Here is a 21,320-nt window from a genome sequence, read left to right as displayed (position 1 = left end):
ATTTTCTTGGAAAATGTTAATAGAAAACATGACTAAGAGAGAAGTAAAGACATACTGATTAAACCCATTATTTTAGTATTTGTTTTTTTGCCCTTTTTTTAATTTATGATTGATCTTTAAAATTTTGAAAATATTACTGAATATATTAATAACACAAATAAATGCAATAAGTTTTTTTTTGTTTACATTTAAAAGTTTTTTTCTATCCAATTTGAAGACAAGTTCAAAAAACAATGAAAATAAATAAATAAACAAACTTTTCATTGGATAATAAAGTATGACTATTAGCATTATTTTAAAATTTTAACCCATTAAAGAAGAGAAATGGTGCTTCAAAATTTAAATAAACACATAAATCAGCATCATCAATGGTACAACATTATAAGCTATAATTTATTTTATCTACAATATACAAATAATAAAATGATTAGTAGAAAAAAATATAGGAAATAAGAAAACTAATCTTAATTGTGGTTTTTCTGACCAATAAAAATAAGAGTGGATTAACAAATTGATATAATTTCATTTTAAAAAAAAATTAAATTGCTATTATAACCTTACAATTTGTTATTTTTATTTCATGTTTTGATTTTTAAGTAAATAAATTGGTATCATCACTATATTAAATATATCAAACGCAGTCGGTATTGGTATAAATTATATTTTAAAAAGAAAAAAGAAAAGAAGCCTTCTATTATTTGAATAGCCCTTCAGATATTTACATATGCAGCCATCATCAAAGTGCTTTTGAAGAGAGAGAAAACTAGGGGGAAACAAACATAAATAAGTAAAATGATCTAAAACATGTGGAACCCATCCTTAAAACAGATTATGAATGGAAAAGAAGTCTACTTTACAAGCCAAATTCATTGGTTTTCTGTCTCCAAATCCATTATATATACACATTTTATGCATATATGAGCAAAAGGGGTTTTAGATTTTACCCCCCCACATGTTGATGAATCCAAGTGACACATCAAAAAATCCAGCAAACCAGATTTTCAGAAGGTGTGAGTGAACACTTGATATGATGGAAAACTCCGCTTCATCTTCATTTTTGTTCTTGAAACCATCATGTCCACCGACCTATGGTTCCCCGAACCGTTCTTGACATGAAAATGTCAGGTAGCTAAAACGGCAATCTCTTGTCCTAGCAAGATGGGTTGCGAGTAGTTGCTTTCGGGGAGACGAGCACGGGTTCATTACTTGCAGCTTTCATTGCAGCAATCTCTTCTAATCGTTTCCATGTGGTTTCGCGTTTCGATTTGACCTCGTTCTCTTGTGCTTGGTCTTCCTCAAACTTATGCAAGCACTCCTCAAAGAGCTCAGGGTCGGTATCCGAGAAAATCTTGCGGACATTCAGAGTCAAGCTCTGCACTGCTGGATTCCAGTGGCTTCTAGCATTCTTTTCCAAGGACGGGAAGATAATGGGAAGTATAACGTTTCGATTCTGTTTTATTAGGGTTTCAATATGATCATTGTTCCATACGAACAAAGCCCTCTCTGCCACCTGCAAAGAAAGTATTCAAGTTTTTTAAGCTAGTAAGGAAATAGAAAGACTACAAGAAATAAGCACTTCACCTTCACAACTTAAAAAATGCTAGTTCTATACATAAATTTAAGCATATATATTCGTTAGTAGCATAACCGACTCGACGCTAGTTCCCAATCTAACGTCCATGTTCGACACATACTTGGTTGTACGCATGGGGATATGATCCTCCAATGACCCTCCAAATGCATAGAAATCTTAGAGAAAAAATTGAACATGCCTGTGTCAAACGCATACCCATATCCGACAATCACACACGAATCTAAGCAACATAGATATCTACAACCATGATTGAAAAGTTTTAAGTACTTAGGAAGAACATCTTGACATTTTCAGACAACAGCATTTCATTTATATAAAAAACTAGACACCATGGAGATATTCCCTTGATTGCTATAAATCAAACCTAAGTTCAAATCCATCCTCTTGTCAGCACATAGAAAACCAACTAAATTATAAAGGACATCAGCAAAAAGATTTACAGATTTTTACATGGATGCTAACACGCTATAATTAAACTTACTAAACACATACAAATCTTATAACCACAGTTACATGCAGGTAAAGTGATGCAGAACTGTTCTACTAGAGAACACCTATTAATCATAAACAACTATATGGAAAGTTTGACAAGAAAGCTAATTACACAAACCATTATTTCAACAGTATAAAGAATTCATCTTGCACGGTTATAAGCAGTCAAAGATTACAGCTTATCGTAATGCATCAGTTTCTTCAAGGACTCTTTTCAGATAACCAGTAAATTACAATTGTAAAGTACACCAGCAAAAGATGAGAAAAAAGAAGATTTTATCGTGCTAACAGGTGGGATAATCAAAGGAACATAACAAGAAATAAAGAAAATCATGTCAACAAGCTGCCATTACTTTTAATGAAGTCACTTCATGTACACAAATAAGACTGCCTCTCTTTTTTAACTTTTGATATGCCTACATAGTTATGCTTTGTCAAGGGACTTTCGCAAAAAAAAAAAGGTTGTAAGTAGTGGACTGACGAAATTCCTACCTGAAAATGCGAGCTACTCAAGCAACGGCCTATCTGACGGAATAAGGGTACCATGCAGCGTTCAAACTCAGCAAGTTGTGTGGCTTCTAAAACTTCCTCCAGCTCACCCAAGAACATGACTTCTTTTGAGCTATTTGTAATTGGCCAATACTTTAGCAAGCCTCTAATAACAGTATCAGCAAGCTTGCAGTCTTTCTCCACAAACTGAGTAATGCAGTAAGATAACTGCTGATGGTACATGGGTATGCACTTTGGTTTGTGAAGTGGTATCAATGCACGAACAAGAAAGAGCTTATGTTCTTCTTTCAATGGCAAAGCGAACCCATTGATTATACTTCCAAGTATTTCTAATAGCTCTGCGATTCCATTGTGTTTTTCGGTTTCAAAAATGAATCGGTAAAAGATGTTGTTGATTGCTTTCCTGATGAACGGACGATGGACCATAAATTTCCCATATATGCGATGCAGAACAGTTTTCAGGTACTCCCTTTCTCTGGGGTCCTCTGAATCGAAAAGATCTAACAACCTTAGAACAAAAGAATGATCGATATATCGCTTGGCCAATTTTGCATCCGTCTCAGGTGATGCCACAAACCTTAAAAGAAATTCATAAACAACTTGTAGATGAGGCCATGCAGAATCCATTGAGGGCTCCTCCTCTTCCAAATCAAACGCTAATAGAACCTTGTTCTCACGTGGTGCAGAAGTAAGTGCTCTAAACAAATTTACAGACACCATCTTGACAATTTCTTGCATAATGATCTCCGAAAATTTCCCATTAGCAGATGAAACATAATCCACGATCTCTAGTAAAGTCTGCCGCTTGATATCCTTCTCTTTGACGTTTTTTGTCAGGTCAGTGAAATCAAACACAATGCAACATATGTTCAATTTTCTGATAAACAAGTTCTGCTTCTCGGAATTTGGAACATCTCTAAAATTAGGCAATGCCTCAAAAGAAGTAGCAACAGTGTTCCCATTCAGCTTTGCATTCACCACTTGAGAAATCTTATTCCCTTGATTCAGCCCAGAATTTGTAGAATGAAAGCCAGAAAACGATGCACCGCTTGAGTTTGCATAATGATTACTCGCTAAATCGCTGTTTCTTGAACTGGTGTAAGCATTTGATGATGAGGTAGAGGTTCCTCCCTCACGATTATCACTCGACTTAGATGGTTTCCGAGGGAGCCTATTAAGTATTTGTTTGATCATCTTAAACAGGAATCTCTTCTCACACGCAAATCGACCAGATGTGAAAAGACAACCCTTTAAAGCAAATGCACCATCAGATACCCAGAAAGGAAAGCATGGATACCGAAAACCATCAAGTCATGAACTGAAAGCCATTGATGAATCCATTCACCAATAAAATTGCAACTCCATTTTCACTAGCAGAGATATTCCTTGTTTCTTTGAACAGCAACATCAACCCAGTTCATTTGTTGAAAAAAAATATCTGAAACACAGAGAACCAGTCCAAGCTAGAGTACATCAATCAACTATGACAAAAGGCCCCAATTAACATAGAAAATCTCAACAAAGTTCATCTTCTTTTCTCCACTTCAGTGGCAAAGCATGCATTGTTTTAGACTTATATCCCCTAAAACCCATACACCAAAACCAGTAAAAGATAGAAAAAGAAAACCCAAATATTATCCCTATTCAAACCATAAATTCAACTCCAAAAGCTTTAATTTCTCTAGCTGAATTACTTTGGAAGGAAAGGAACAAAGAATATTCACCTGTTGTCTCCTTGAAACTAATTTTCGTTAGCTTTCAAAGATTAGAAGAAAAAAAAAGCATTCGGCTAGATCAAAAGATAAAGATCTGGGTTTGATCTTAAAACCCCAATCAGCATTGTCCACCAAAAGCAACCTACAAAATTAACAAAACAACATAAGAAAGAAAGAGAGCTTTGGTCCCAAATGAAGAATAAAAAAAGAAAATGAAGGTAAAATCCTACACTTACAAACACTCTTTTCTTTCTCAGAAAGAGAAAGGGAGACATTTTAGAACTTACAGAAAAGTAATAGATTTAGGGGGAAAAAACTCATCGATCGACCTTCGTTTGTTGTTGTGGTTGATATTTTGTTTTTCTAAGGAAAATAAATGTTCTAATTAATCCCATTTCTTTTTTTTAGATTTGATCTTTTTCTTCTTTTTTTCTAATCTTCGGCCTTCCTCAGAAAAATTTCGCTTTTGATATCCTACGGATGAAGATGGAATTCAATTGACTAAATCACCCTTCAAACTTTTGAAGAAAACCCGCCCTTATCAGCTTTAGGGGAAAAAGAACAGAAGGTTAAGAATGAGAAATGAAAAGAGTTTTATTGAGGCTGTGGTTCTCACGCACTACTTAAAAGCGAGTGGAATTTTTGGAGACATAGGACAGATCCATTTTCACAGCCTACTGTCTTGTCAGCCCCCAAAGCTTCATAGATTACCATATCGCAATCTTAGGTTTAGCACGGTTTTCCGTTGTGGTAAGGCAAACGACCCCACGTGCGTGTTCTGGCGCGTGTATAAAAGGCTATATTTATTTTTTTATTTTTTTAAGAAATATATAATGCGTTGGCACGTCTTTTAGTATAAAAATTTTAAAAAATAGGAACTCACAATAATATTATAATATCACTTAAGAAATTTTTCTATTTTATTATCGGTACATAGAATAGTGATCCTAATTATATTTTGTAATTAACTTCTTTCGCTTTTTAGCAAGTGTATATCGTGAATTTTAATATTGATTTATCATCATTAATAATTATATATAAGCCAGAGAAGTAATTACTTTCTATCACCAAATGACCCCAGTAATTAAAGACATTTTAGGTGAAGCGACAATGAATTTAATCATGCAATTTATAAAAGATTTAACTTTTTTTTCCTTTGGATTTAAGTGAAATTGTAGACTACTCATTTGACTTGACAAGCCTTGAAACACAGTATTTTCTTCAATTCAAGACAGGTCCATCTAAGCCGAATTACTAATTAAAAATAATCACATTATTTTATTTAAAATTTATCACAAAAATATTAATATTAATATTAATATTAATATTTAAAAAATTAATATGAAATGGCTTATCAAGCTCGGCTTGATTTCAGCTTGAGCAAGGAATTTTAAAAATTTACTAGCTGCTGAACACCTTTAAATTAAATCAAGCTCCAAATGCAATAGCTTTCTTTCTCTATTAATCAAAATTAAACTCCTTAAATTCGAAAACCATCAAAAGAAAAAAAAAAACACAAAGTACACACGTAGGCATAAAGGCAGTAGTGAATTTTTTTTTAGCTGCTTGGAAATAAATTAAGCATTTAAAATCCAATGAGGTAAAGAATCACAATCACAATCACTCATCACACGTCGGACTTGAATGACTATAATGAATGAAAGTTTGTCTACATCGTCAAGCACCGAACAAGAAGAAAAGAAAAGGTCAATATATCAAATCTAAAACCACAACCACCCCTAAGAGATCATTTCTAAGCTAAGCTAAAGCCTATGTACAATACACTCTATCCCCAATCCATTTGCACATTTCTCAAAACAAATCTAATAAAACATACGAAGTCAATAAACCTCCTTCATAAGCAATGGTTGTCACCACTATAACCTTCCGCACAAATCAAAGTACTCGGAGAAAAAATATATAATGAATTTAAAGAATACTTTTGCTCTATTGTAGCAAAAAATAATCAAGAAACTTCAAAGGGGGAATCTTACCACAGTACTCATCTGTACCAAAGAAGTCTTTTAACATTCAATACACACAGTATGAATAATAATCAAATTAAAGAAGATATTAACATTATGATCTCAGTGTTGGCAAAATAAAAACTTTTGTTGAGCTTGTGTTACCTTACAAAATAATACCAAGAAGCCTTCAAGCTTTCAAGGGGAGGGGGGGGGGTAGCTGCTCTCGTTGTAGATCTGTCCCTTAAAGTACATACAAGTATCGTGTCAAGCAACAAAAATCAATGTGAGAGTGCTGCATGTCCCAACCAAGGACCAAAAGCGAAACCATCCAAACATAATTGTCCAAACTCCACCTCAGTGCTCCATCAAGGCCGTTTCTGTTTCTGAAAGTGGAGCTGCACAAACAAACCTCCAAATAAGCAACAATCCCATGAGGTAGAAAGCAAGAAGAAATAGAACTCTGCTTGTAAGTCAAAAACCATGATAAAATTCTCAGTTTCGGCACTAGAATCTTGCATTGATTTGGTACATGAGATAATTAGTGGATAAACAAAGTAAAACATTAATACAAAGAATCCTATTACCAGAGGGCCTACATACCGAGCAAATCTTCATAAGAATCAATAAACAGGGACGTGTCCATCAGCAAAGGAGGAGAGAACACCTGATCCTGCGCTTCTTCCAAATCAAAAAGTGACCTTTGCCAATCAGAAGCTGCAGAACTTGAAGCAGCAGCTGAGAGGAATCCATTATCTTGATCATGATTATCAAGAGAATCGAGATTGTTCAACATGTTTGGTAAGTCATCATAGTTACTCCTAATGTGACCATCACTGGGATGGCTGTTGACAAAGGAATTTTCTGTTTGTGTTGAAAATAATCTCTTAGTCCTTATCGAGCCTAGTTTATTTTCTGGTCCCACACGAGAATGATTAGTTGACAAAACAGGTACAAAGAAATGTTCAGAACTTTCATCAGATTGACTGTCCTGTGATAACTCTGAATTGCAGGATGGCACTGACAGTGCAGCTTGCCTAACAGATCTCTTTAGATTCTGAACATAAGAATTATCACTATCTGCACACAAAATCAAGAATCAAATTCTTCAGCTAAAGGAATTAAATTACTTCTCTTTCAACTCGTAAAAACAAAGGCATTAAACCAATAACATGTAGGGGGAAAATGGAGCATGAAAAGCAACAAACCTTGGAGTGTGTTATCTAGGTGATTGTTTGCTAGAGGCTGTTCCATTGAGCTACTTTCAGACAAAGTGTCAATTTGGTTGGTCTGAGGAGCTAATGTATGTCGCTTTTGCATGCTTCCAACCTTTCCAGATGAATTTGGAGTTAAACTAAATAACTGTGGGAGCTTTAAAGCAGGAGGACTAGCTGAATTCTTCTCAAGCTGAACAGCAGACATTTTTGAAGTAATGTCACCAACATCATCAGAGCTACTTTCCTGAATGATCCAGAAAAAGAGATCTTAGAATGAGTCATAAGTTCTACATACACAAATATTCTAAAGTTCCAAAATATTTTCAATATTTGCGTTACAATGAAATAGTGTTTGAACATTTACCAAGGTCCTTCTACTGCTCTGAGCTAGCATAGGTGAGGTGGTTTGACCACGATGTTTGGCCATTGAAGGTAAGTTGGAGGAAATGCCATTTAATTTCTCTGTGCACTCTGATATTGACTTTTGAATTGATGGAGCAACTTCTTTTAGTTGGTTAATAAGCACCTGCATTTTAAATGTATTAGGAATTAATAATAGTAGCATCTTGAGTCCACATGTAAGTGTGAAAAAGACCCTTTAGATATAAGAGCCATAACAGCAATTTATGGATTAGGAGAGGCACGTGTAAATGTACTTGAAAACCCACAAGCGTGCATGTATGAAGCGAAGTGAAGAAAACAAGAACAAAACTCATATTCCCATTCTTTCATTTCTCAATCTCCAAATAATTAAACTAAAAACTTTTATAAGCTAAATAGTTGCCAGACTCTTAGGGTTCTATCATCAAGATTTGACCATACTTTAGTGATTGCCAAGAGAATTTGCCAATTATGGGCTGTCAAAAAGAGAGGGGGGGTGTTCATCTCTGTGTCTGCTAAATTCTATACCAAATACCAAGCAAAGAGTAAATTAAGAACTTTCAAAGACTTCAAAAACCTACTTACTTGCCAAGTATTATTTGTGTTTCTAAGACCTTCAGCCCAACAATTAAGTAAGCTGAAAATCCTACTCGATGAGGATAAGATACACAAGATATGTACAATTGCCCCCGACGTTAATCAAATTAGAAAAAACAAGAATTGCTCAAAACTGTGCTTCAATTTCCAGTACTTAAGAGTAAGTAAATAGCTACTCAATGTATCATAGCTATTTTGTACCTGAAAGCTAGCCAGGTGTTGCTGATGCTCAGTAAGAGTTGCAGCTAATGACTCAGCATGGCCACTTGTCCCACCATCGTGTGCACTTCGTAAAATATCATGACCCTCTCCATCATTAGCCTTTGCCTGCAAAGCAATGGCAATACAGTTATTGCATACTGGCACCTTACTTCAACACTTATGATTAGAAACCTGTAAGCCATGGTTGCATGAAACTGTGAAGCATAATTTTAAATCCACAAATTCCTTTTAAATGATTTAGAAATTGCAAACCAAAAATTGCTTATTTCTCACATACCATAAACATATCTAATTAACATCTCCAAAAGATGAAAAATATTAAATGAAGGGTTTTGCTTATAACTAAAAAAGATTCTGTGCATAGAAATAGAACACAGCGAATATTTCACCGCTGCCACTTAAAACTTAATGTTGAAAAATAAGTATTTGGTCAATAAAATTTACCATATTCATAATTAGTACTATATAGACATAATGCTATTCAGAAGTTGACTATATAACTGATGGCCAAGTATTAGCACAAGCGAACGCATCTCACTTAAAAATTTTATATAAATTAAAATAAAACAGCATACCAGCTGAAGTGACTGTTTATGAATCCGTTGTAAAGCATGCGTCCAACGTCTGATAATTTCTGCCACATCTACAGTCTGATGGACTCTTCCACTTCTATCATCTACTCGAGAAAGTCTCTCTTCAATGACCTGTGTGTGATATCCATCATTCTGCTCTTTGTTATCCAAATCACCAGACTGGACAGATAAAACATCTGTGCAAGGAACTTGAGAACTCTGATCCATAGCTGCAAGCAAAGACGACCCGGAGATGCGGTACCTGGAAGATAGTATTATGAAAAAAGAATAAAAAGTGTCATATGCACCGTCTAAAAGGACCATAATGAAATGTGGTGGCAAATTACCTATGTTCCCGGTGAGCAATCAAATCCTCAATGGGACCTGAAGCAAGAACTTCATGCTGACCTGGACATATTGTTTGATTATATCAAGATTATGAAAATCGAACAATCTAACAAAGAGAAAAAAGAACATGGTTGATTCCATCTTACTTACTTTTACGAGACAATATAGAGTCCCACAAGCGAGTGGCCTTTGAAACCAAATGAGAATTCTGACTTGAAGTAGAGACAAGATCATCCCAGGGCTCACCTTCCAACTTCACTTTGTTCCTCAAGTCATGAAGTTTTTCCAGCTCTTGCTGCAAATAAGCCTAAGATCCAGGTTTTCCAAGGCAATAGTTAAAAGATATTGAGTAAAATCATCCCTTAACAAAAAGGAAAAAGGAGCAAGGGAACTGTATTGATAATTTGACATTAAAACTAAAAAAGAGTTCAAATGAGTGATCAAGGTTTTCCAAGATATTAGTTAAATTTACTAAGTCAAAGTCATCCCTAACAAAAAGGAAAAAGAGGCAAGGGGTCATCAGTGGGGTTTAGGGAGAAAACAGCAGTAAATCAATAGAATCAAGACTGGAAAACATGTATGATAGAAGTTGGAACTCTTGAAAACATAGGGTCATAAAAACCTCTAGTTTCAAAGGAAAATAATAATGTTGTGGCTGTGAACCTATACAGCTTATTTATAACCCTACATTTTCAAGAGTTCCAACTTCTTACTCATTTTTCAGTCTAATTCTACTAACTCATTGCTGTTTTCTACCTAAACCACACCAGCTATATTGATAATTTGACATAAGTACTCAGGAAGAGCTCAAATGACTGATTAACTATTATTTACTTACCTCCTCAGCACAAAGACCACGGAACTCTGCAGTCATTTCATGAGCCAAATTTGACCACATCGCCTGTCTCTGCACTGCTGTTTCTGCATTTTTCAGAAATCTCCTCCTTTCAAGTGCAATTCTAGCCTGTTTAGTAATAACTATGTTACTTTACTGCTATGGAATTCAAGAGAAGCAATTTTGAAACTAATGTTGAAACTCTACTTGAAGTGAACCATGATAAGAGAAAACCTAGAAACAAAGAACAATGAAGTACAACTTAAGGGAAAAAAAAAGGATATAATTGTACTTCATATGAATAGTCAACAGAACAGCATTACCTTGGTTACAGGAAGTAGTGTAGCAGCATGAGAAAATGCAACATCAGTCAATGGTGCAGGCAATGGGTTAGAAGCAACATCTGAAGCAAAAGTCCGTCTATGAACCTCTCTCAATGCGTGCAATGAAAGCTGCCACAAAAGTTCAACAAATCTACAACCAAACACATAAGAAGACCTAATGTAGTGACGAATTAAGAAATTTCATTACTTGCACATAAAACAATTCAGACAACTCTACACTAACACTCAGTGCCATTGTAAAATATTCACTGTAACGAGCCTAGTGAAAATAGAACCAATTATACACTTTTCCAATTAACTTTCTTGAATTTTCTTAGCAACCAAACAGAAATTAGCTAGCTAACCTTGGTCCACAGCAAGTAGCAAGCGAAGAAACCCTCGAATTACTCCTTGGTAGAGTTCCTTGAGCTTCCAGCTCACTAATTATCCCTTGCACAACCTAATTACCAATAAGTAAATAGTACTTCAAATAAATAATAAAATGAAAATGAAATAAATAGAAAAATCAACCTTTCGAAAATCACGAGATTGCGCTGAGTCAAAAATCGGCCAAACTCTATCGAAATCCTGAAAGATCCAAAAGCAAAACTAAACTCAGAACCAATACGGACCAGATCAAAAGTAAACCGAACCGGAAACAATGATATTACTCTGGCGGATTGAGCGGGGCCACGAAGAGAAGAAAGGATGAAGTAAAGAAGCTGTTCGCCTAATTTAGGGTTGGAGTGACGGAAGAGTCCCACCCGAGGGGTACCATTGGATGTTCCGAGACCAATTATAGACGGATCCAAACCTAAAAGCAAGCAATTCGTGTACATTGCGCTTTCGAGCTCTAACTCTCTCTCCTTCTCTCTGTCCATTGTCATCGCCCTCTTTCTTTTCTCGGAAAATCCTTTTCATTTGAGAAACGAGAAAGTTTCAAAAATGGAAAATTAGAAATGGTGGGGCATTTAATTTTTAAGGGGCCAAATTTTAATTTTGAGAATCTTTGGGGGGCTTTGTTCGAAAGTTTGGGATGGGACAGGTTGGAAGGGATAAAGGAGTCACGTTTAGCCGTTTGAAATTTGACAGAGAGAAAACGAAAGGGTTGACGCTAACATGCGCTGGTGAATAAAAAATAGAATGGAGGCTTGACGTGTTCCTTTTGTGAAGTAAGACATTGAGCCTAACGTGCGCAGGGTGAAAGAATTGTCGCCTTGTCTGTCTGCTTTAAAAAATACAAAGCCTATTGCCACCAAAAGCCATTTCTGAGGTACTTTTGCTAAGGTAATAATTATTTGTTAGGGAAAAGTTTTAATATTAGTAGTGGAGTTAAGATTTTATGTGTTATTAAATTTTATTGGTTAAAAATTACAGATAATTATTTAATTATAAAAAATTTTATTTTAGTTATATAAAATAAAAAATTTATAATTTAAATATTCACATTAAAATTATAAACTGTAAGTTGATGTGATTATTAAAAAATTTAACGTAATAATAAATTTAACTCCTAATATTTATATAATATATCGATTTAGTTATAAATTTAAAAAATTATTATTTAAAATTTACAAATACTCTTAATTTGATCATAATTTTAAAAAATTTAAAAAAATATATAAATATATAAATATTTTAAAAAAATATAATAATAAATTTTAAAAATAAAAAAAATATTTTAAAAATATAATTATATTAAATAAAATAAAAATCCCCACCCGTCCCTCTCCGTCTCCTCCACCGAACCTACCCCCACCACCGTCCCCTTCCCCCACCTCCACCATCATCCCTACCCCTCCCCCCACCCCAATCCCAGTTCCTCTCCCCCCATCTGGATTTGAACAACGATGGCAATGGACCAATTTTTGTCACTCATGGACATGGTGAAATTGGTGAACAGTGTCAGAACCACTGTCCCGGAGTTGAATGTTGTCTCCACGACTCCACCATCCCCAAACAATCATGCTGATAATTTTTGCATCTAGAATCAATCAAGGCCATTCTAGTGGCCACAGGAGCCGCCCTCTTCTATTATGGATAGTTGAAGCCAGTCGAATTAGCTGATGCAAAAGCTAACTTTATATTCCTTAATTTGTAGCAGCGGCAGAGAGGGATGGGGTGGGCATTTTTTATTTAATAGTAATATAATTTTATTAATTTAATATTTATTTTAAATTTATTATATTTTTTAAAATATTTAATTTTATGTCTTGTGAAATTTTATATATTATGATTTATTGTCAACAATAATTTTTCATTTTTATATATTTTTAAATTTATTATAATTTTTTTAAAAATATTTATATATTTTTATATATTTTTTGAATTTTTTAGAATTAGGATCAAATTAAGAACATTTATAAATTTTGAGGGTTAGTTTTTTAAAGTTGTCGCTAAATTGATATAATATGTAAAAGTTTAAGGTTAAATTTGTTATTATACTGATTTTTTTAACTGTAACGTCAGCTTGTCATTTGTAATTTTAACAAGAGTGCCAAAAATGGTCAAACTATGTACTGTAAATGCTTAAATTGCAAATTTTTTATTTTAAGTGCCTAATGTGAAAATTATTTATAATTGGGTGACTATCTATTCAGTTTATCCAAATAAAAAAGATTGTGTTAAGATTTTATATATATATATATAAATACATAACATTATAAAAAAGATTGTGTTAAAATATTCTATTGATTATAATTTTAAAAAATTCAAAAATATATAAAAATACATTTCAAAATATTATAATGATAAAAAATATAAAAATACATAACTTTAATGTATTTAAAATTTAAATTTTTTATAAGAAGTTAGTGATCAAATTTAACTCTTTTTACAATATTGAGTATATTTTTAACCAGAAAAAAAAAATAATAAACAAAATTGATAAAAGGCAAAAACGTTAATGATTTACTTTGACAATATATGAATAATAAAAGTAAATATTATTCTTAATCAAAGCTCCAATACCTTTCACTAAAAAAAAAAACCTTATCCACCACCTTTTATTTTGTTTTTGTTGTTGTCGTCGGTCATTGGCGCCATCTTGAAAGGTGTTGTTTGCACTCCTATCCTCCCCTCCCCTCTGTTTAAACTATTATCATATCACTTTCCTCCATGTTTTGTTTCAAAAGTGTTTTACTAGCCTTATTAGATTCAATGTCACTTGTCGTTTGACCACCTTGAGAAACTTGCCACATGTCCCTCTTATCCGACCAAGAATATTGACCATTCGGATCTCCATCCAAATATCCCGAACAACAGGATCTGAGCATGAGATTTAGAGCATTCCAAAGCTTCATTGAACAGTAGGTTGCCACCCATCTTCGCCACTCCTGTTATCGTTTATGGTGTCGGCCATCGACCATTTTTCAACTCAAATGAGGATGATCTTATGGAATAATAAAGTTTTTTGGGGTTCACGTGTTGGGCAGTGCTTTGGCTTCACTTGTTGATAGCTATAGAATTAAAGTCTCATGGTGACTCGATTTCTCTAATCCTCAGAAAAATAATTTGATTTGAGTCAAAGATGTTTTTGTTGCCACCACGACAAGGATTTGCATAGAGATTCACTATTTAAGGTTATGCTTCTTTGATGCTTGAGAGTGCTGTCAATTGAGAGGGTCATAAGTACATGCTCCAGTCTCTCCTTGTTCCCACTTATCGGCAAGGTTGCCTAATTTCTAGTAATGGAGGCTTGTTTTCTCCTTCACAGAGTTTCAGGTTTTACTTGTCTTTTGGGATTCTGTCTTGTATGGAATTAAGGACCTCAAATGCTCTATTGAGTTTGTGTGATTGTGTTTATGATATTGTCCTCCTCTATCTATTATTCATTTTTCTCTCATGGAGTGAAATGAATATTTGATTAAAAAAGAAAAATCAAAAAGGTTAACCAAAAGGTTCCATACAAGGACGAAGGCAAAAGAAGCAGACAGAGGCTTTGGTCCTAAAAATTGGTAGATTTGTCATTTAAGTCCTTAATTTTTATGAAATTATATATTAGTATAATGGTAAAAATATATTTTAACCTCTCAATAATTTATTATTTATCTTTGGCCCCTAAAACGATTTTCTGACACCTAAACCATCGAGAAATGCTTAATTAATATCTCTAACAATATTGAGACTTCTCCCGTGAGCTTGTAGATTGTATATATATATCAACCGAGATGTTTCCTAAACTCCGTAAATTCGATTGGGCTCTCCGCAAAGTTCAGGAGCCAAAATCCTCTGAGGGAGATAATACCTTCTGTTGAGGGTTCGAGACCCAACTCCCCTCAATAGAATAATATGTAAAAAACTCGGGGCGATTTTGAAGATTTCTTTTACTATTAAATTACATTTATACTAATAATTTCAAATAAAATAAATCAATATAAGTATTAAAATAATTAATTAATTCAGAGATTAAATTTATACAATCTAAATGCTGAAAGTAATAAATACTTAGCTGTGCAAATATTTTGGCATGATTGTAAGGAGAATGAGTCTGGCTAGTAAGTTTCAAGTGACGATTCAACGATGGATATGATGATCAGTTCTCGTCGACAAGTTGAATAACATACTTTAGATCTAATTTGATTTGACAATTAGCGTCAGAGATTTTAGATTTTGGTTGATAGATTCATGACATTCAAAGCTATTTTGTTAAAAAAAATTGTGAAAGAGAAAAAGAATGAGAGCTTTTAATTGATATATGCGGTGCAAACATATAAGTCCATAAAACAACGAGCCATCAACTTAAATGTAAACTTTTAAATAGTTTAGTGACAATTTTATAACTTTTTAAACTCGAGTGATCAAAACACCAACTTACTAATAGTTTAGTTACCTTAAATGTAGTTTACCCTTATATTTATAAACATCCAAATGTGATCCTGCACTAATACTATTTTGGTAAAAAGATCTCTCCAATCCCTCTCAATTTTAATATTTTGCAAATTGGTCCATATAAAAAATTTTGAGCAATTTAATCCCTTTCAATTTTGAAAGTGAGCAATTAAGGACAATTAGGCTCAACGTTAATGTTTTCTATCAAAGTTTAGAGATTCTGTTAATGTGGTCCCAATTTAACAAATTTAGCTTGCAAGATTTGTGTAAATATGTAAATGTTTAGGTTACATTTGTTGAACTTTTTAGAATCAAGACCAAATTGACAAAACATGTAAAGATTAAAGGTTGAATTGGTTGTTATACCATTCAAAAATTATGTACAATTGATGAAAGACATTAATACCATAATTAATTGTCCTTAGTTACTCACTTTTAAAATTAAAAGGGATTAAATTGATCCGATTTTTTTGAGAAGGGGCCAATTTACTCAATTTCAAAATTGAGAGGGACTGAAGGGGTCTTTTTACCTATTATTTTCAGTTTTTTACCATTTCCAACGAATCAATCGACGGTTACTAATTTTTGTGGTCGCTACTTTCCACTAAAAATTTCCGTCTATCAGTTGTTCCTTCATTTAGGTTAAAGTCCTCTCATAAATAAACTACCCTTCTCTTCGTATCCTACAGTTATCACTCACTTAGCGCTTCACTCTCCGATCTCTCTGCTCCTTTTATCGTCTTCATTAAGGTTTGATTTCGTTTCTCCGTCATGGCAAAGATCAAGATCGGAATCAATGGTATTTATTTTTTATTCTTTTTTGGATTTTATTTTGATTTCATTTCCTTTCACAAAATTGTGATCTGATTTCTTTTTTGGTGTTTCGTGAAGGATTCGGAAGGATTGGACGTTTGGTTGCGAGAGTTGCTCTCCAAAGCAATGATATTGAGCTCGTTGCTGTTAACGATCCTTTCATCACCACTGATTACATGGTTCGTTTACGCACATTTGTACTTTCCTTTGTATTTGCTTGCTTGCATGTTAGTTGATCGGTCCTTTGGATTAAATCTCGTGTTGAATTTCTTTTAGTAGATGAAGAGCTGATCTGGAGAAGTGATGATCGACTTTAATTTTCTTGATTTGAATCTTACATTTTCTGGCTTACCTAACAGACATAATATGTTTTAACTGGAAATAATTTAAATTCAATTTATTACAGATTATTTATAGATGATCTGTTAACTATTATACTTGTTTTAAATTTTAAAGCCAGAGAACTTATTGTTTATTGTTTGAAGTTTAACTTAATAGTTTGCTTATCGATTCAATTTGGTGATCGTATTTTACAGACCTACATGTTTAAGTACGACAGTGTTCACGGTCAATGGAAGCACCATGAACTTAAGGTGAAGGACTCAAAGACCTTGCTCTTTGGCGAAAGGCCTGTCACTGTTTTTGGCATCAGGTGGTATCATGTGTTCTTTTTAACAGAGATTTTATAATTTACTTAAATATCGTTGTGATTTTTGTCACATATAAACTATTTTATTGATTTGTTTACAATTGATGTTAGAAACCCTGAGGAAATCCCATGGGGTGAAACCGGCGCTGATTATGTTGTTGAGTCTACCGGTGTTTTCACTGACAAGGACAAAGCTGCTGCTCACTTGAAGGTTCGTGATAATACCTTGATAATATGTTTATTTGATGACTTGGCTATATGAGAAAATTTACTGGAACTAACATGTCTATTGTTTATCCGGCCCAATTAAAGTTCTGTGTTTTGAACTGATTCTTTTCTTCATATTTTCATGTTTGGTATTCTTATCCAAAATGTTTTTTAGGGTGGTGCAAAGAAGGTGGTCATTTCTGCTCCCAGTAAGGATGCCCCCATGTTTGTTGTGGGTGTCAATGAGAAGGAATACAAGTCTGACCTCAACATTGTCTCCAATGCTAGTTGCACTACCAATTGCCTTGCTCCATTGGCTAAGGTAATAATGATTTCTCTTATTCTTTAGAAGCATTGGGTAAACTTTTATCGTCATTGTGTTACTTGTTCTGTAAACATGGTGACAGGTCATCCACGACAAGTTTGGCATTGTTGAGGGTCTTATGACCACTGTCCATTCGATTACTGGCAAGTACTTATGATGTTTTATTGCTTCTTGTTGCAAACTTGTGTATTGTTGAATTAAACTAGTCTTTTTAATTTAGCAACCCAAAAGACCGTTGATGGTCCATCAATGAAGGATTGGAGAGGTGGTAGAGCTGCCTCCTTCAATATCATTCCCAGCAGCACTGGAGCTGCCAAGGTATATTTTGGTTGTTAGATTTTCACATGCTAGTACCTGTATTTTACCTTTGAATGAATGAGTGGTTATCAGCATTAGGTATCTATTATATGATTAGTTGCTGGAATTGAATTGTGATGGTTGATTGCGGTGTTATCTTGTAATTGTATAGGCTGTTGGCAAAGTTTTGCCAGCATTGAATGGCAAGCTCACTGGAATGGCTTTCCGTGTTCCCACTGTTGATGTCTCTGTAGTTGACTTAACAGTGAGACTTGAAAAGGCTGCTAGTTATGAAGATATTAAGGCTGCCATCAAGTAAGGATTAGAATGTTTTTAACTTATAATGATAATGGCATTTCAACCTTTAGGGTTCACGCCTTAAGTTGCCCTTACGGTATTTTCATTATTAGACAAATTATATAACACAAGTTCTTGCACGTCTTTTGTTTGTGTAGGAAAGAATCTGAAACCAACTTGAAGGGAATTCTTGGTTACGTGGATGAAGATTTGGTCTCAACAGACTTTGTTGGCGATTCCAGGTGCGAAGCTACATCCCTTTTGCCTTTTGTAATGTTGATACTTTTTCTCGGACGTGGGAGTTTTACGTATCTAATAACCCAGGAACTGCAACCAGGACTAAGATTATATGGTTCTGTTTTGTTTTAACAGGTCTACCATTTTCGATGCCAAGGCTGGAATTGCTTTGAGCGACAAATTTGTGAAGCTTGTTGCTTGGTATGATAACGAGTGGGGTTACAGGTATAAACTATACATATCCTTATTTTTATAGCTCGATAATACTTTTAAATATCAAACTCGTTTATGGCTTCTCCTTTGCTGCTTGTCTAATGGCTTTCTTTCTTTTTTTAATTGTAGTACCCGAGTGATTGACTTGATCAGACACATGGCTTCTGTTAACTGAGTGATTTTGGTGTACCAGTCATTACATCATGTAATTTTTAGCCTCTTTCTTGAAGCTTTTGGGAAACTGAAGAGATTTTCTTGGAAATAATAGAATTGCACGGGACATAAATCAGTGAACCCGTATGCATCTTTTGAAACAGTTTTTATTTTGTTTAAATTGGATTTTTATTTTGATTGTTAGCGTAAGTTCTCAACTTTTAAAGGCAAGTGATTTGAGGCTGGTGACGTTTGTGCCAAGAGATGGTGAGAGAAAAGGTGCTGAATCAACTTTTAATGAAAACTGTAAAGATGCAGCTGACCAAGATGATAAATATCACCTATAACAACGATTACACGTGTACAGTAAAATCATGAATTCTGCTTGTCATTCTTAACGTTTTAATTTGTATGAATAATAATAATGGATAGTAAAATGTTTGAGAGGAAATTGACCTGACAGCATATCCATGGCAGCAATTGATATTTTTTGGGGGGGTTTAATCAATTATGAAAATTTTTGGTAGAAATAAATTTTAATTTTCTATATATATATTATCAGATAAAATTATATCATTATATGTTAATTTTCGAAAGAATATTAGATAAAGTTGGAATCAAAAGATCTGTGCTCTATTATCATATCTGCTACGACTATCCTCTAGATTATTGGAGTCGTGGTGATGAAGGGACTCAGCCATATTCACCCCTACTTTTTGACATTGGGTCCATTCCATTATTGGATATGACTACATGAGCCATTGAGACTGAGCAACTTCATATTTCGGTTCAAAATTCATGAGCCTAAACAAGCCCAATTTTGGTCCAGTCCAATAAAAATCAATTGATCTCCATTTAATTTTATTCCAAATCTAGAAACAAAACCATTTCTTATTTTTTGAACTCCTCCCCCCCACCCCCCAAAAAAAAAAATTCTTATTTTAACTTTTTTCTTTCCATTATACTATTTTTGACATAAATTTTGCAGAGATGCATAAAAATCAGATCGGATGAAATCGTCGAGAAGTGTGATTATTGGCAAGGACTAGAGGAGGCAGTTAGGATAGGGCCAAGCAAGTGCAACAAATGTAGGCTGCCGACCGGGCACGCAAACCCAAGAAGGGCTCTCAAGGGGCAGCCAACGCTGCTCCAAAACCATCAATTCTGTCAGCCGAAGAAGTCAAGTCAGCAATAGTAGTTGGTCGGGACCAATATATAATCAAGGACGGAGCAGTTCTAAAGATCATATGAGAATAGCAATGAAAAAGTGCGTCTGGATAAGGGATGATACCACTAGTTCTATAACGTTAGATAATCTAATTAAATATCGGTCGCAGTCCGATAATCCTCATCATTAAAAAAAGAACACACACGTCTGAAGAGGATTGTTGCATAGCTGCTAGTGGTACCTCTTCTATTTACATTACATTGAGCTAAAAACAAAAGATTGGAAATTATGAGATAAAGAGTTACAGATCAAATCACATAAAATCTACTCTCTACGTTAAATATACCCCACATTTCAAGGAATCAATTGGTTGTTGTTGCATTCCTCTCTGTCTCCTCTACTCAAATCAACACATTTATCATGTACGGCTACTTTCCATGTGCAATTGAAAGGTTCATTGCATCAGTCAGTTGGGTCCCAAGTCTCTAATATTAGCCATTGTAACTTTAAGTGGAAGTCAGAATCCGCAACTTCCTTTACTTTATGTATGCAATGAGACATCCAATAAGTTTTTAAAATCCCAAAGGAGATTTGAGAGACCAATTGGTGTGTTTTCTGGCAATGTGAAGATGAGTTTCATAATAATGGCCATTGAAGGTAAGAAAGAGACCTGTAAGAAGATAATTTAAGAACAAAACAACAATGGTGGGAAGCATGAAAATCATACAAAAGCACAGCAAGGGATTTGACATATCACATGCATTATTGTTGATAAAGCAGGGAACCCCACTCCTCTATTTTCAGCCTTTTTCAATGTATTAGTAGCCATTAAAACTATATATATATTGTTAAAAAGCTGCTTTTCACATGGCATTCTTTGCTTTCGAAGCTGTGAAATCCAAGTATTTTTGAGTAGTTGGATATGGTTCCACCTCACCATGTCTTAATTTCTATCTTTGAAGTAACAGATTATTCTAGTTTCAATCTTGAATTTGATCTTGCATGTTAACTTCTTTAAAGTCTAAACTTAAAACAAAGGTCTTGGAATCCAAACTTTACAGCAGAAGGTGACATTTTTGAAGCCTTTCACTCTTTATGATGTAAAATTTTCAAACTCGACAAGGTTTCTCATAAACCAAACCTTCAAAACCTGAACTTCTTCTGTTAGCAGATCTGGGAAAATATATACAAATATAATTACAATAATATAATTACAATAATATCATTCTTCAATACTTCCAAGTTTCTCAAGAGTTCAGGTTAGAAATTTAAAATTAAGTTCCTCAACTGTCAATATCATAGGAGGAGAAGAAAGCACTTACATAGTGGTAGTGGTAGGGGTTGCCCTGTTGACTTGAATC

At 34.2% G+C, this 21,320-nt stretch overlaps 3 protein-coding genes across 6 annotated transcripts; 1 reads left to right on the top strand and 2 right to left on the bottom strand.

Annotated features, from left to right (window-relative positions):
* Positions 1-793: 793 nt before the first annotated feature.
* Positions 794-4,846, bottom strand: LOC107924184 (serine/threonine protein phosphatase 2A 57 kDa regulatory subunit B' theta isoform). 4 transcript variants are annotated; one of them, XM_016854508.2, is made up of 4 exons: positions 4,599-4,846; positions 4,321-4,453; positions 2,579-4,034; positions 794-1,510 (listed from the first exon to the last, which is right to left on the bottom strand). In XM_016854508.2, the coding sequence occupies exons 3-4, from the start codon at positions 3,788-3,790 to the stop codon at positions 1,151-1,153; spliced, it is 1,572 nt and encodes a 523-aa protein (XP_016709997.1). In that variant the 5' UTR covers positions 3,791-4,034; positions 4,321-4,453; positions 4,599-4,846; the 3' UTR covers positions 794-1,150. The 4 variants fall into 4 exon arrangements, with proteins under 4 accessions (XP_016709997.1, XP_016709995.1, XP_040936749.1 ...); XM_016854506.2 differs by having other exon boundaries at positions 4,548-4,841; XM_041080815.1 differs by having other exon boundaries at positions 2,579-4,059; positions 4,599-4,841.
* Positions 4,847-6,213: 1,367 nt separating this feature from the next.
* Positions 6,214-11,808, bottom strand: LOC107924620 (AUGMIN subunit 6). The gene is made up of 13 exons (XM_016855148.2): positions 11,442-11,808; positions 11,302-11,358; positions 11,136-11,230; positions 10,771-10,921; positions 10,451-10,576; positions 9,763-9,919; positions 9,612-9,672; positions 9,268-9,526; positions 8,672-8,797; positions 7,857-8,018; positions 7,484-7,736; positions 6,879-7,355; positions 6,214-6,673 (listed from the first exon to the last, which is right to left on the bottom strand). Exons 1-13 carry the CDS (start codon positions 11,655-11,657, stop codon positions 6,633-6,635), a joined length of 2,181 nt encoding a protein of 726 aa, XP_016710637.2. The 5' UTR covers positions 11,658-11,808; the 3' UTR covers positions 6,214-6,632.
* Positions 11,809-16,178: 4,370 nt separating this feature from the next.
* Positions 16,179-18,952, top strand: LOC107924026 (glyceraldehyde-3-phosphate dehydrogenase 2, cytosolic). Its single transcript, XM_016854278.2, has 11 exons — positions 16,179-16,399; positions 16,492-16,592; positions 16,950-17,065; positions 17,174-17,273; positions 17,445-17,591; positions 17,677-17,737; positions 17,815-17,912; positions 18,064-18,206; positions 18,347-18,430; positions 18,561-18,650; positions 18,768-18,952. Exons 1-11 carry the CDS (start codon positions 16,372-16,374, stop codon positions 18,811-18,813), a joined length of 1,014 nt encoding a protein of 337 aa, XP_016709767.1. The 5' UTR covers positions 16,179-16,371; the 3' UTR covers positions 18,814-18,952.
* Positions 18,953-21,320: the final 2,368 nt, after the last annotated feature.

The sequence above is a fragment of the Gossypium hirsutum genome, chromosome A11 (genome assembly GCF_007990345.1).
Source record: "Gossypium hirsutum isolate 1008001.06 chromosome A11, Gossypium_hirsutum_v2.1, whole genome shotgun sequence".
Lineage (NCBI taxonomy): Eukaryota > Viridiplantae > Streptophyta > Magnoliopsida > Malvales > Malvaceae > Gossypium > Gossypium hirsutum.
The sequence above is the reverse complement of the archived record's forward strand: the minus strand, read 5'-3'. Positions and strand labels throughout refer to the sequence as shown.